Here is a 12,643-nt window from a genome sequence, read left to right as displayed (position 1 = left end):
GATCATGGGAGATTTCAATATGCAGGTGGACTGGGAAAATCAGGTTGGTAGTGGATTGCAAGGAAAGGAATTCGTGGAATGTTTCCAAATTGGCTTTTTGGAACAGCTTGTGGTGGAGCCCACTAGAGAACAGGCAATACTGGATTTAGTGTTTTTCAATAAGAGAGACATGGTAAGGAAGCTTAAGGTGAAGGAACCCCGAGCAGGCAGTGATCATAATATGATTGAATTTACTCTGTAATTTGAGAAGGAGAAGATAGGATCAGAGGTAACAGTATTACAGCTGAATAAAGGCAACTACAGAGGCATGAGGAAGGAGCTGGGTAGAATGGATTGGGAGAGATGCCTACCAGGAAAGACAATGGAACAGCAAGGAGTTTCCGGGAGAAATTCAGGAGACATCATTCCGAGGAAAATGAAGCAGAGTACAGGGAGGATGAGGCAATGATGGATGACTAGGCTAGTGAGGGGTAAGATTAAAACAAAAGAGAAAACATATAATATGGCAAAGGGCAGTGGGAAACAAGAGGATTAGGAAGCTTACAAAGACCAACAGAGGGCAACAAAAAACCATGAGGAGGGAGAAGAGTAAATATGAGGATAAGCTAGCTAGTTATATAAAGGAAGACCGTAAGAGTTTCTGTGGATATACAAAGGGCAAAAGTGGACATTGGACCACTGGAAAATTACACTGGAGAGATAATTGTGGGGAATAAGGAAATGGCTGAGGAACTGAATATTACTTTGCTTCAGTCTTCACAGCGGAAGACACTAGTAATATCTCAAAGATTCAAGAGAGAGGGGGCAGAGCTGAGTATGGTGGCCATCAGCAAGAAGCTAGAAAAGCTGAATAGTCTGAAGGTGGATAAATAACCTGGACCAGATGGACTACACCCCAGAGTTCTAAGGGAGATAACTGAAGAGATAGTGGAGGCATTGGTCTGATCTTTCAGGAATTGCTAGAATCAGGGAGGGTCCCAGGGGAATAGAAATTCACTAATGTGACACCCTGTTTAAAAAGAGAGTAAGGCAAAAGATGGAAAATTACAGACCAATTAACCTAAGCTTGCTCGTGGGTAAGATTCTGGAATCCAATGTGAGGAATGAGATTTCTAAATACTTGGAAGTGGTATGGTAAAACAGGGCAAGTTAAGTAGGGTTTCATCAAGGGGAGGTCATGGCTGTCAAATCTATTAGAATTCTTTGAGGAAATAATGAGCAGGTTAGACCAAGGAGATCCAATGAATGTTATCTACCTGGACTTCAAGAAGGCCTTTGACAAGGTGCTGCACAGGAGGCCCATTGTGTCAGAGGCAAGGTGCTAGCATGGATAGAAGCATGGCTGTCTGGCAGAAAGGGTCCTTCTCAAGATGTCAGCCGATGACAAGTGGTATTCCTCAAGGCTCAGTGTTGGGACCACAACTTTTCATTTTACACATTAACGATCTAGATGAAGAAACTGAAGGCATTCTGGCTAAGTTTGCAGATGATACAAAGATAGGTAGAGGGACAGGTAGCATTGAGGAGGTGGGAAGAGTGCAGAAGGGTTTAGACAGGCTAGAGCAAAGAATTGGCAGATGGAGTACAACATGGGAAAGTGTGAGGTCATGCAATTTGGAAGGAAGAAGAGGTATGGACTATTTTCCAAATGGGTAGAGAATTCAGAAGTCTGAAGTGCAAAGAGACTTGGGAATTCTAGTGCAGAATTCTCTCAAGGTAAACTTGCAGGTTGAGTCAGTAGTTTGGAAGGCAAACGCAATAACAACATTTTTGAGACGACTTGAATATAAAAGCAGGAATGTACTTCTGAGGTTATATGACTATCTGGTCAGATCACACTTAGAGTACTGTGTGCAGTTTTGGGCCCAATATCTCAGGAAGGATGTACTGGCCCTGCAGCATGTTCACAGGAATGGTCCCAGGAATGAAAAGCTTAACATCTGAGGAACGTTTGAGGACTCAGGGTCAACACTCAACAGAGAGTAGAAGGATGAGTGGGGAATCTAATTGAAACTTACAAAATACTGAATGGCCTGGACAGGGTAGATGTTGGGAAGATGTCTCCATTGGTGGGAGAGACTAGGACCTGAGGGCACAGTCTTAGAGTAAAGGGAAGACCTTTCAGAAAAGAGACAAGGAGAAACATTTTCAGTCAGTGAAAAATCTATGGAATTCATTGCCAGAGAAGGCGGTGGAAGCCAAGTCATACTCAAGACTGAGATAGATAGGTTCTTGGGTATCAAAGGGATCAAGGGTTACAGGGAGAAAGCAAGAGAATGGGGTTGAGAAACGTATCAACCATGATTGAATGGTGGAGCAGACTCAATGGGCTGTAAGGCCTAATTTCTGCTCCTATGACTACTGTCTTATAGTTTTAGGATAAGGGTCTCCATATTTAAAACAGAAATGAAGATAAATTAGTTCTCTGAAAGGATCGTGAGACTTTCACAGCCTCAGGGAATGGTGGATGCCAGGGTATTAAGTAAATTTGACAAGAGGTAGACTTATAATTAACAATAGGTTTAAGGGTTATGCAGAGCTGGCAGGAGAGTGGAGCTGAGTTCAAGATAAGAATCAGTCATGATTGCACTGAATGGCAGAGCAGGCTCGAGGGGCTGAATTACCTACTGCCGCTCCAACTTCTTATGTTTTATATTAAAGTTGATTCTACTTAGTGTTGCCACAGGATAAGTTTCAAAATGACCTGACAAAGTATTTTTAACTGACCCAAACAGCAATTCCTAAAATAGCCAAATCTATGCATAACTTTGCTGTCTGGAAATTACCCACAAAGGCAATCAATTCAAATGTTTGTGAACGGCCCATCCCTCAACTCTTCATAGATATTAAGATATTATCTGTTTACAGGTGGACATGTATCGCAATTGAGAACTGGAGTCAAAAAGTGTGGAACTGGAAAAGCACAGCAGGTCAGGCAGCATCCGAGGAACAGGACAGTTGACGTTTTGGGCATAAGTCCTTCATCAGCAATTGAGAACTGACCACCACTGTCTTTTCAATATAATCATTTTTAGCTGGATCTGAAGCGAAAGCTCCTCACCTGATGTTGGCCTTTAGTAACAGGCTTATTTGTGAATGGAGGTCATTTGTAGCAAGCTAATCCTTTGTATTAAAAAAACACTGACTTTCCAGTGTCAAACAGTAACAGGAAGTAGTTCCCACTCTCCCAGCCATTTTGCAAATATTTCCTCCCTGCATAAGACCAGCAATACACCATAGGCAACAGCTGCTGATTTTAGAGAAAGAGATAGATTGTCCCTCAAGATTTTAAACCATTTAGAGTCACAGAATTAGAATTAGGTTTATTTTCACATGAACTCAAGTACAGAGCTACAGTAGTCCAGTGAAAAGTATACAATGTTGCCATTCCCAGCACCATACAAAGGTACCTGGCTACAAAATTGAAAAGTAAAGAAAAAAATCAAAAGTTCTACATTACAGTTCTTCTTAGTATAAAGTAGGAAAATAAAGAAATGCAGTTAAAAGTTCAATATTGTGGGCGTCTGTATGAGTACATGAATAGGAGGCATTTAAAGGCACTTGGGCCAAATGCTGGCATATGGGATTAGATTAATTTAGGATAGCTGGTCAGCATGGACGCGTTGGAGCAAACAGTCTGTTTCCATGCTGTATGAATCTATGACTACAACAGTTCTTCTATAACTGCAGGCTTTCCTCATTAGAGCCTGCATTCCCCACCAGGGATTGCTCTCCCCCACACTGGGCTGAGACCCTCACCGCTAACTGCCATCCAGCATGGAAACAGACCCTTCAGCCCAACTCGTCCATGCTGAGCAGGTATCCTAAACTGAACTAGTCCCATTTGCCTGCATATGGTCCAGATCCCTTTCCTATCCAAGTACCTGTCCAAATTTCTTTTAATTGTTGAAACTGTACTGGCCTCTATCCTTTCCTCCGGCAGTTCATTCCATATACGCATCACCCTCTGTGTGAAAAGGTTGCTCGTAAGGTCATAAGAGATATACAACACTGAAACAGACCCTTCAATCCAACTTGTCCATGTCGACCAGATATCTTAAATAAATCTAGTTCCATATTCCAGCATTTGGTCCATATCTCTCTAAATCTTTCCCATTCATATACCCATTCAGATGCCTTTTAAATGTTGTAATTATACCTGTCTCCACCACTTTCTCCAGCAGCTCATTCCATACATGCATCACCCTCTGCGTAAAAAAGTTGCCCCTTGGGTCCCTTTTAAATATTTCCCCTCTCACCTTAAATCTATGCCCTTAGTTTTAGACTCCCCTACACTGGGCAAGAGATAGTGTCCATTTATGCTATCCATGCCCCTCATGATTTACAAACCTCTGTAAGGTCACCCCTCAGCCTCAGATTCCCCCCCACCCCCGCCCAGGGGGAAAACAGTCACATTCTATTCAGCTTCTCTGAATAGTTCAAACCCTCCATCTCTGGCACCATCCTTGTAAATCATTTCTGAATTCTTTCAAGTTTCACAGCATCCTTCACAAAGATCAGAACTGTACATAGTATTCCAATAGTTGCCTAACCAATGCCCTATACAGCTGCAACATGACCTCCCAACTCCTACACCAATAAAGGCAAGCATACCAAATACCTTCTTCACTGGATGTAGGTTTGTTCGCTCAGCTGGAAGGAAGGAACCCTCTAGCTCAGCGAGCAAACCTGCATCCAGAACCTCAACCTGAGCTACAAATCTTCTCAAAACTCGCTAGCCTTCTTCACTATTTGGAGATGCAGGTGTTGGACTGGGGTGTACAAAATTAAAAATCACACAACACCAGGTTATAGTCCAAAAGGTTTAATTAGAAGCACTAGTTTTCGAAGCACCGCTCCTTCATTAGGTGGTTGTGAAGGACACAATTGTAAGACACATAATTTATAGCAAAAGTTTACAGTGTGATGTAACTGAAATTATACATTGAAAAAATATCTTGATTGTTTGTTGAGTCTTTCATCTGTTCGAATATCATGATAGTTTCATTAATTTCATATGCAAATCACAAAATTTTTTTTAACAGTTACATTCTCAGGTTAACTGTAACAATTGGTGTTAGCCAGATGATATGTTGAAGCTGTTAGCCCCCTGTGTTCTCTGTCTGTGCCATAATGTTTAGATTGATTCTAATCTAAAAAGTGAGTTTACAGAGTCTTACATGAATTCATGCAGTTTTTGAGCAAAGTACACTGTAACTCTGCAAGTAGAAATTCACCTCACAAAACGTATATGTGTGCATGTGGGTTTTTGTGTTTTGGTGTGTGTGTGTGTGTGTGTGTGTGTCTGTCTGGGATGGGGGGTTGTGAGTGCGCGAGAGAGTGTATATGTGTGTGTGTATGTGAGTGTAGAATGTCTAAGTCTGTGAGAGGTTGCATGTGCGAATGTGGGTGTGTGTGTTTATGTATACGTGTGTCCGTGTGTATGCAGGAGTGTCTGTGTGTGTATAGTGTAAAGGTGGTCACCTGTACTGTGACATGGACCAAGGTCCCGGTTGAGACCCTCCCTATGGATATGGAACTTAGCTATCAGCCTCTGGTCGGCCACTTTTTGCTGCTGCCTGTTCAGAAATCCGCCTTGGAGGATGGTCACCCGAAGGTCCGAGGTCAAATGTCCTGGATCGCTGAAGTACTCCCCAACTGGGAGGGAACACTCCTGTCTGTTGATTGTTGTGCAGTGCCCATTCATCTGTTGTCGTAGCCTTTGCTCGGTTTTCCCAATGTACCATGCCTCAGGGCATCCTTGCCTCCTTCACTATCTTATCTACCTGTTACTCCACTTTCAAGGAACGATGAACCTGCTCCCCAAAATCTCTTTGTTCAGATCCCTTTTAAATCCTCTCCTCTCACCTTAAACCTATGCACTCTAGTTTTGGACTCCCCTACCCTGGCTATTCACTTTATCTATGCCCCTCTTAATATATGATTTGGAGATGCCGGTGAGGGACTGGGGCGTACAAAGTTAAAAATCACACAACATAAACCTCTATAAATTAGAGCCAGTCTTGTATACGTCAAAGAAAAAAGTGCCAGCCTATTCGGCACTTCTTCACAGAACTTGGAAAAAATCACTAAACACGGCCTGAAATAATTTTGCACATCAACCTACAGCATCTGTATATGATTCGCTTTCTTTTGGATATGAACAATTTATTATCAACTCTCAACTTACCATCGACTATCCCATTGCTGACTCTTTTTCGCTCTCTCTGGGCTCCCTCGACAGCTTCTTGCTCACTCCTTTCCAGAAACACCTGCCATCAGCTTAGCTTGCTGGGTATTTTCCCCCTAGCTCCTATCAGACCTGAAGAAGGACGAGGACTCATTCGCTCTTCACAGATGCTGTCAGGCCTGCTGAATTTCTCAAGCAATGTTTGGTTTTGAGTGTTATTCTAACGCTCATTACTTGGCCGTAACATATCCCTTGATTTCAACTCCCCAACCTCACCCCTGAAACAACTGTCACATTCCTTTCCATGCCAATCTAAATGTTGTATTTCTTCAAACCTAGCCGGTGTTTTACTTTTTTGTTGAAAACTTTCCCAGCTGTGCACCGTTGTTCAACGCTGGGAATAGGACACCCACACACCAGCATCTCTCCAGGAGCGCTCTCCTCCAGAGACAGAGCAGCGGTCGTCACTACGGCTGCGCACAAGGTTCACCACCCTCACACACCAGGAGCGCCTGCGCACAAGGTTCACCACCCTCGCACACCAGGAGCGCCTGCGCACAAGGTTCACCACCCTCGCACACCAGGAGCGCCTGCGCACAAAGTTCACCACCCCCCCCGGCACACCAGGAGCGCCTGCGCACAAGGTTCACCACCCTCGCACACCAGGAGCGCCTGCGCACAAAGTTCACCACCCCCCGGCACACCAGGAGCGCATGCGCGGATTTAGTGAGGCTCGCGAGATTTGGACTAAAGCCGCTTGTAAACTGGAAGCCGGGGTCTACGGGCGGTGAGAGCGACCGTGTCCGTGTGCCCGTAGCCGGATTTTCTTCATCTTGTTGGCCTTGGACCCTCGGTCCTCACCCATCAGACACTTACCGTCTGCGGCCCGGAGACTTACAGGTGGGAGCGGGTGTGTTGCTGGGAGTAACGCCGCGTCATTGTATGGAACATTCTAGAGCCCGGGTGGCGGAGTGGGGGCGGGGGCAGGGACAGGGATAGGCCGGTCCGGGATCATCGGAAGGGCCCGTGATCCCTGACCGGGATGGGGGCTCGTGATCCCTGACAGTGATGGGAGGGGGAGGGGGAGAATCCGTGATCCCTGAGGGTGATTCGGGGGAGGGGACACCTCCTGTGAGCCTCGAGGGTGATACGGGGTAAGGGGCCGTGATGCCTGAGGGGGTCGGGGTTGTGATCCCTGAGCGTGATGGGGGAGGGAAATGCCGTGATCCCTGTGGGGGAGGCTTTGGAAGTGATTTCTGTGTGGGATGGGGAGGGGGACCGTGATCCCTGAGGGTGACGGAGGGAGGGCAGCAATCCCTGAGGAGTTTTGTGATCTGCAAGGAGTGGCTGTCATCTCAGGACAAGGTAGATTGGGCCTGTCCTGGAGGAGCCGGCATATAGATTTTCCTTCAGGATCATGGGCAGAGTGAATACAGAAAGCTCTCGGGCTGATAAATCAGTTCAAGTGATCTGCAGGAGAATTTTAAATGTTACGAGGTAAAAGTTAGTGATGTAATAATTTAGGATGTGGAATGTTTTGGCTGGTTAGGGACACATCTTAATTGGCTTTCAAAAAGATAAACATGTAGAAACAGGGGGAAAAAATGCCAGGGCCTGAAGAGAATAACATGGACTAGTTGAGTTGCTTTTGCACACGCAGAACAGCCATGATGGGCAAAATAGCTGTTTTATGCTGTAAGCACAGTATGATGGATGAAGAGTTAGCCTCTTAAGAGGCCCTCAGTTTTGTGCCGTGATTATGACAATGCCTTGGTTCTCGACCTTAGTTGGCATTAATATAATTGATTGTGAAATTTTAAACAGAACGCACTTTGGAAAATTTTACACCTCATGAATAAACTAAATTCTCATGCAAAGATGTGGATAAAATTGCACATCCAAATGACATCTTGAGCTAAATCATTTTGCATTGTGAGAAAAGTTGCTTGATTTGACCTATTATTTCTGAATTATGAAATTTCATCCATCAGTTAACTCCATTTCTCAGAAGTGAAATTTATTACATCTGATGTACTTTTTCATATTTAACCGAGATGGAAAATAATTTGAAGAGAATAGCAAAAGTAAAATTGTTCAGTAATATTGCAATGTTCTCTGTTTTTTCATGGGATATTGGTTTCAGTATTTATTGCAAATCCCTCAAGAAGGTGGTGGCAAGTTGCAGTAATTTTGGGGAGGTACACTAGTAATGCTTTAGGAAGGGAGTTTTGAGATTATGACTCTGTGACTGTGAAGGAATGGCAGTACAGTTCCAAATCAGGATGGTATTTGGCTTGGAGTGGACCTCAACACGATAATAATCAACCCAAGCCTTGACATAACCGAACAATTCTATTGCTTAATGTGACACTTAGTTTGTACTGGGTAATATGAGGTAATAAGAATAAGTATCAAAAGAAGCAAGAAAAATACTAATTTGGGACACTGTGCTGAGCTGTACCCTGCTGAATTTTATATCTGACTTGGAACATAAAAAATAGGAGCAGAATTAGGCAATTTTGCCCCTTGAAACTGCTCTGCCATTTGATAAATCATGGCTGATTCACCTTGGCCTCAATTCCACTTTCCTGCTTGTTCTCCATTACTAATTAAACATTTGTTGATCTCTTCTTTAAATTTACACAATGTCCTGGCAATCCACTGCATTTGGGGATAATGAATTCCACAGATTCAGGACCCTTAGAGATAAGCAATTTCTCCTCACACTTTTAAATTTTGAACATTTTAACCTAACCACTGGGCGGCACAGTGGCTCAGTGGTTAGCACTGCTGCCTCACAGTGCCAGGGACCCAGTTAGATTCCCACCTCGGGAGACTGTGCAAATTTCACACAGACATTCTCCCCTTGTCCCCTCCAGGTACTCCAGTTTCCTCCCACAATCCAAAGATGTGCTGGTCAGATGAATTGACCATGCTAAATTGCCTATAGTGTTAAATGCACAGGGTGGGTTGCTGTTCGAAGGGTCAGTTGGGCCGAAGGGCCTGTTTCCATACTGTAGGGAATCTAATCTAAAACTATGACCTCTCATTCTAGATTGCTACATAAGGGGAGACAGCCTTTCTGCAACAACTTTGTCAATCCCTTTAGCATCTTGTATACCTGAAATTGATGTCTTACTCTTCTCAATTCCACAGGGTATATCTCAAAATTGCTTAGTCTCTCATCATAAGGCAGACCCCTCATCTTTTGAAGCAATCTTGTGAACCCTATTTGGATTGCCTTTTGGTCCCTCTTCAAATAATGGGACCAAAATTATAGCAGTATAGAATCATACAGTGCTGATGTGGCATTTGGCCCATCAAGTCTGCACAGGCCCAGACCCAAACCCATTGTCCCACCCTATCCCCTAAACCCTGTATTAACCATGGCTAATGCATTAACCTAGCTGAAACATCCTGGACTCTTTGGGGCAATTTAGCATGACCAATGCACCTAACCTGCACATCTTTGGACTGTGGGACGAAACCGGACCGCCAGAGGAAACCCACACAGACGGAGGGAGAGCGTACTCCAGATGTGGTTTCACTCATACCATGTATAGTTGCAACAGCACTTCCCTACTTTTGTATTCTCTTCTTTTAAATAATTTTATTTGGTATTTCCTTGGTAATAGAGTAAGAGGTGGAAGCTGGGTGAGAGGGAGGTCTAGAATGGACACTTATAGGTTTGCACTATGTTGTACATCCTCAATGCTGTACGTGTTACTTTTCAGCTCAAGTGGAAGACAGCATTAAGAAATGAGACATGATTGAGGAATGATGAAATGCTCAGAAGTGTGCTCATCAGAAGTTTTTTTTTGAAATTGATGCCCAGTATAATTATTGCCATGTGTGATGCTGTTTGTCACTTTTATCTGTGGAGTATGTTATTTTCCTGTAGACATTGATCACATTCGGGAGTGTACATACTATTTACATGAAAGTGTAGTGTTTAAAGTTTTTTTAAAAGCATACTTTCACAGTGCGCTCTGCAATATTCATTTCACAATGAAAGGAAAACAGATCAAACTGGACCTTACTTTAGTGACAGTGTATTGAATTTTTTTACAAAGAAAGACTGGTGCCTACAGATAAACAAATATAGTGCCATCTCCACAATACAAAATCAAATAATTCCAATCTTATTTTGAAATTTGTGGAGAAACAGTCAATAATGTGGGTTAAGTTGCGTTTATAGAATTTCCAGTGCATCATATGTAAAAGAGATTTGGCAGGAGCAAGTGGCATGGATTTCGTGAAGCATGATTGACTAAACTTTATTTAAGATATAGCTAAGCACCTTTGAAAAAAAAATTTGAAAAGTCATTATCCCGATGCTCTGACACAATTTTCCCTTTTAGTGGTTAAACTGTAAAATCTATTTTGTTCCATTAAACTGTATGCTATGAATAGTACATGACCAGGGGAATTCCTTTAGGAGTATTCAGTTGGCACATTGTAACTTGCTTGTCAACCACTAAGGAATAAAACAAAGAGCAGCTTTCATTTTGAACTGTAAACACTGTAGCTTCATTTCCCTAGGGAACAAATTATTTTGAATTTCAAACAAAGTTGTGAAATGGTGAGTACTCCTCAACTCCTCCCCTAAACAGTAAGGTGAAATCAAGTAACAGAAACATCTGCTTATACTATTGAGCCGCATTAAATTTGCAACAGGGGGCCTCCCTACCTTTTATCTTAGCCTGCTTGGCTACTCTCTCTCATTCCTGATGAAGGGCTTATGCTCGAAACGTCGAATTCTCTATTCCTGAGATGCTGCCTGGCCTGCTGTGCTTTGACCAGCAACACATTTTCAGCTCTAATGTATCATGCCTAACTTTAGATCCTTGTTTCAAATTTTAAATGCCAAATTAAGATTTTACTGTGTTAGTTACAATGATTCAATAATTTGAATTAAATGTTCTTACTTACAAAAAGCTTACCTATCAGAGTAAACAGTCCATATCTGAAGATCAGATAATTATGTACAGTTTTTTCTTGAAATACGAGTGCTTTGGCAGTTGTGTAGGAAAATGCTATAACCATTTTGTGTTTCTGTTTTCCTACAGATGACAATGAGATGAATGGCCTGTTAAAGTGTTTTTTATTTCAGAGTTTATGTTGCATCTAATGAAAATTTTACTTTTCTTCCAGCACTATTCAACTATGGCTGATGCAACTCGAAATGGCCCTCAGGGCGGTATCTTGGTGAGTACAGCAAAATGCTCTCAGTTGGTGACTGATTATTATTACAGCCATAATTTGGTAAATTGTTTGATGTTTTATAAATCCTTTTCTGTGCTGTAATTTGAGCAAACTAAATGCTTTCCATCTGCTAAGTTTTATCTTCTCATTTTCCCTTACTTAAGCCATCTAAACTATATCTAGTAATAGTTTCCTTTTTTTAAATTAATGGAGGCCATTTGATTTTCACTCTGCATTACAACCAGAATATTAAAAAAGAAACTGCAGTTATTTTCCTGTAAGTTATGGTGATGTAAGTAAATTGTCACAAGTTACCTTTAATTCAGCTACTTATTAAGAAATCTCACAGACAATCAAGCTTGAAACAATCATGTAGCGAAAAAAAAAGACCCCTCAAGTAAGCAAGTATAAACTTGTGATTCAATTTAGCTATTACCGAATTAATGGTGGAATCTGACCAGCACATCAACCAACAATGATCTGTCTCTGAAACTTTTCAGGGTTAGGACCCTCTGTGTGTTGTTCTTTGAAGTTCTGCTGTTGAATTGTTCTGGTGTTGGATTCTTATACAGATTTTTGTCCTTCTGTCTCTGAGGTGATATATTGATAACTTCTTTAGAGTCCTTCATCCGAGTTACTGTAAGACTGCAGCTATTTTCCTTACCAAAAGTAATTTATTTGTTCAAAGACTCTTCCAAGTCATGGCTTTCCTGTAGTTAACTCCTTAAAGTCTTTTTCAGGGCAATCAGTTGTCCTTGTGGCAATAAAGCATCCAGTTTATCAAGCATGTGTCAAAGCAGTTTATGTAATCTTGCCTAGACATGACAAATTGATTGAGACTCTGTGTAACAGCTTGTCTTTGTTCCTTAACAGTTTATTCCAGGGGGAGTTAATACTGGATGTAATAATTTAACTTTTGTTGATTCATTCGGTCCATGAACAGTTATGAAATCTATAACATCACAACCCTTCCTCCTTGTTTGTTATTTTTAATCGGAACAAACATTACTAAATGGCCATTTCCTACCGCATCGGTTCATAACCAAGTTGAATTGCACCATGTCCAATTTTAAATGTACCATTTCATTATGCAGTACAAATACATGCAAACTAATAATCAATGAAGTACAGAATAATTGATTAGACTTACAGTGTGGAAACAGGCCCTTCGGCCCAACAAGTCCACACCGACCCGCCGAAGCGCAACCCACCCATACCCCTACATTTACCCCTTACCTAACACTACGG

At 42.2% G+C, this 12,643-nt stretch overlaps 1 protein-coding gene across 1 annotated transcript in view; it reads left to right on the top strand.

The window, feature by feature from the left end:
• The first annotated feature begins 6,916 nt into the window (after positions 1-6,916).
• tmem33 (transmembrane protein 33) overlaps positions 6,917-12,643 on the top strand; it is a 40,387-nt gene continuing 34,660 nt past the window's right edge. The window contains exons 1-2 of the mRNA XM_060831107.1: positions 6,917-7,090; positions 11,345-11,398. Of these exons, the coding sequence (XP_060687090.1) occupies positions 11,357-11,398 (42 nt within the window). The 5' untranslated portion in view covers positions 6,917-7,090; positions 11,345-11,356. The remainder of the gene's footprint in view (positions 7,091-11,344; positions 11,399-12,643) is intronic.

Source organism: Hemiscyllium ocellatum, chromosome 1 (genome assembly GCF_020745735.1).
Source record: "Hemiscyllium ocellatum isolate sHemOce1 chromosome 1, sHemOce1.pat.X.cur, whole genome shotgun sequence".
In the NCBI taxonomy this organism is placed as follows: domain Eukaryota; kingdom Metazoa; phylum Chordata; class Chondrichthyes; order Orectolobiformes; family Hemiscylliidae; genus Hemiscyllium; species Hemiscyllium ocellatum.
This window is presented reverse-complemented; position numbering and strand designations above follow the sequence as displayed.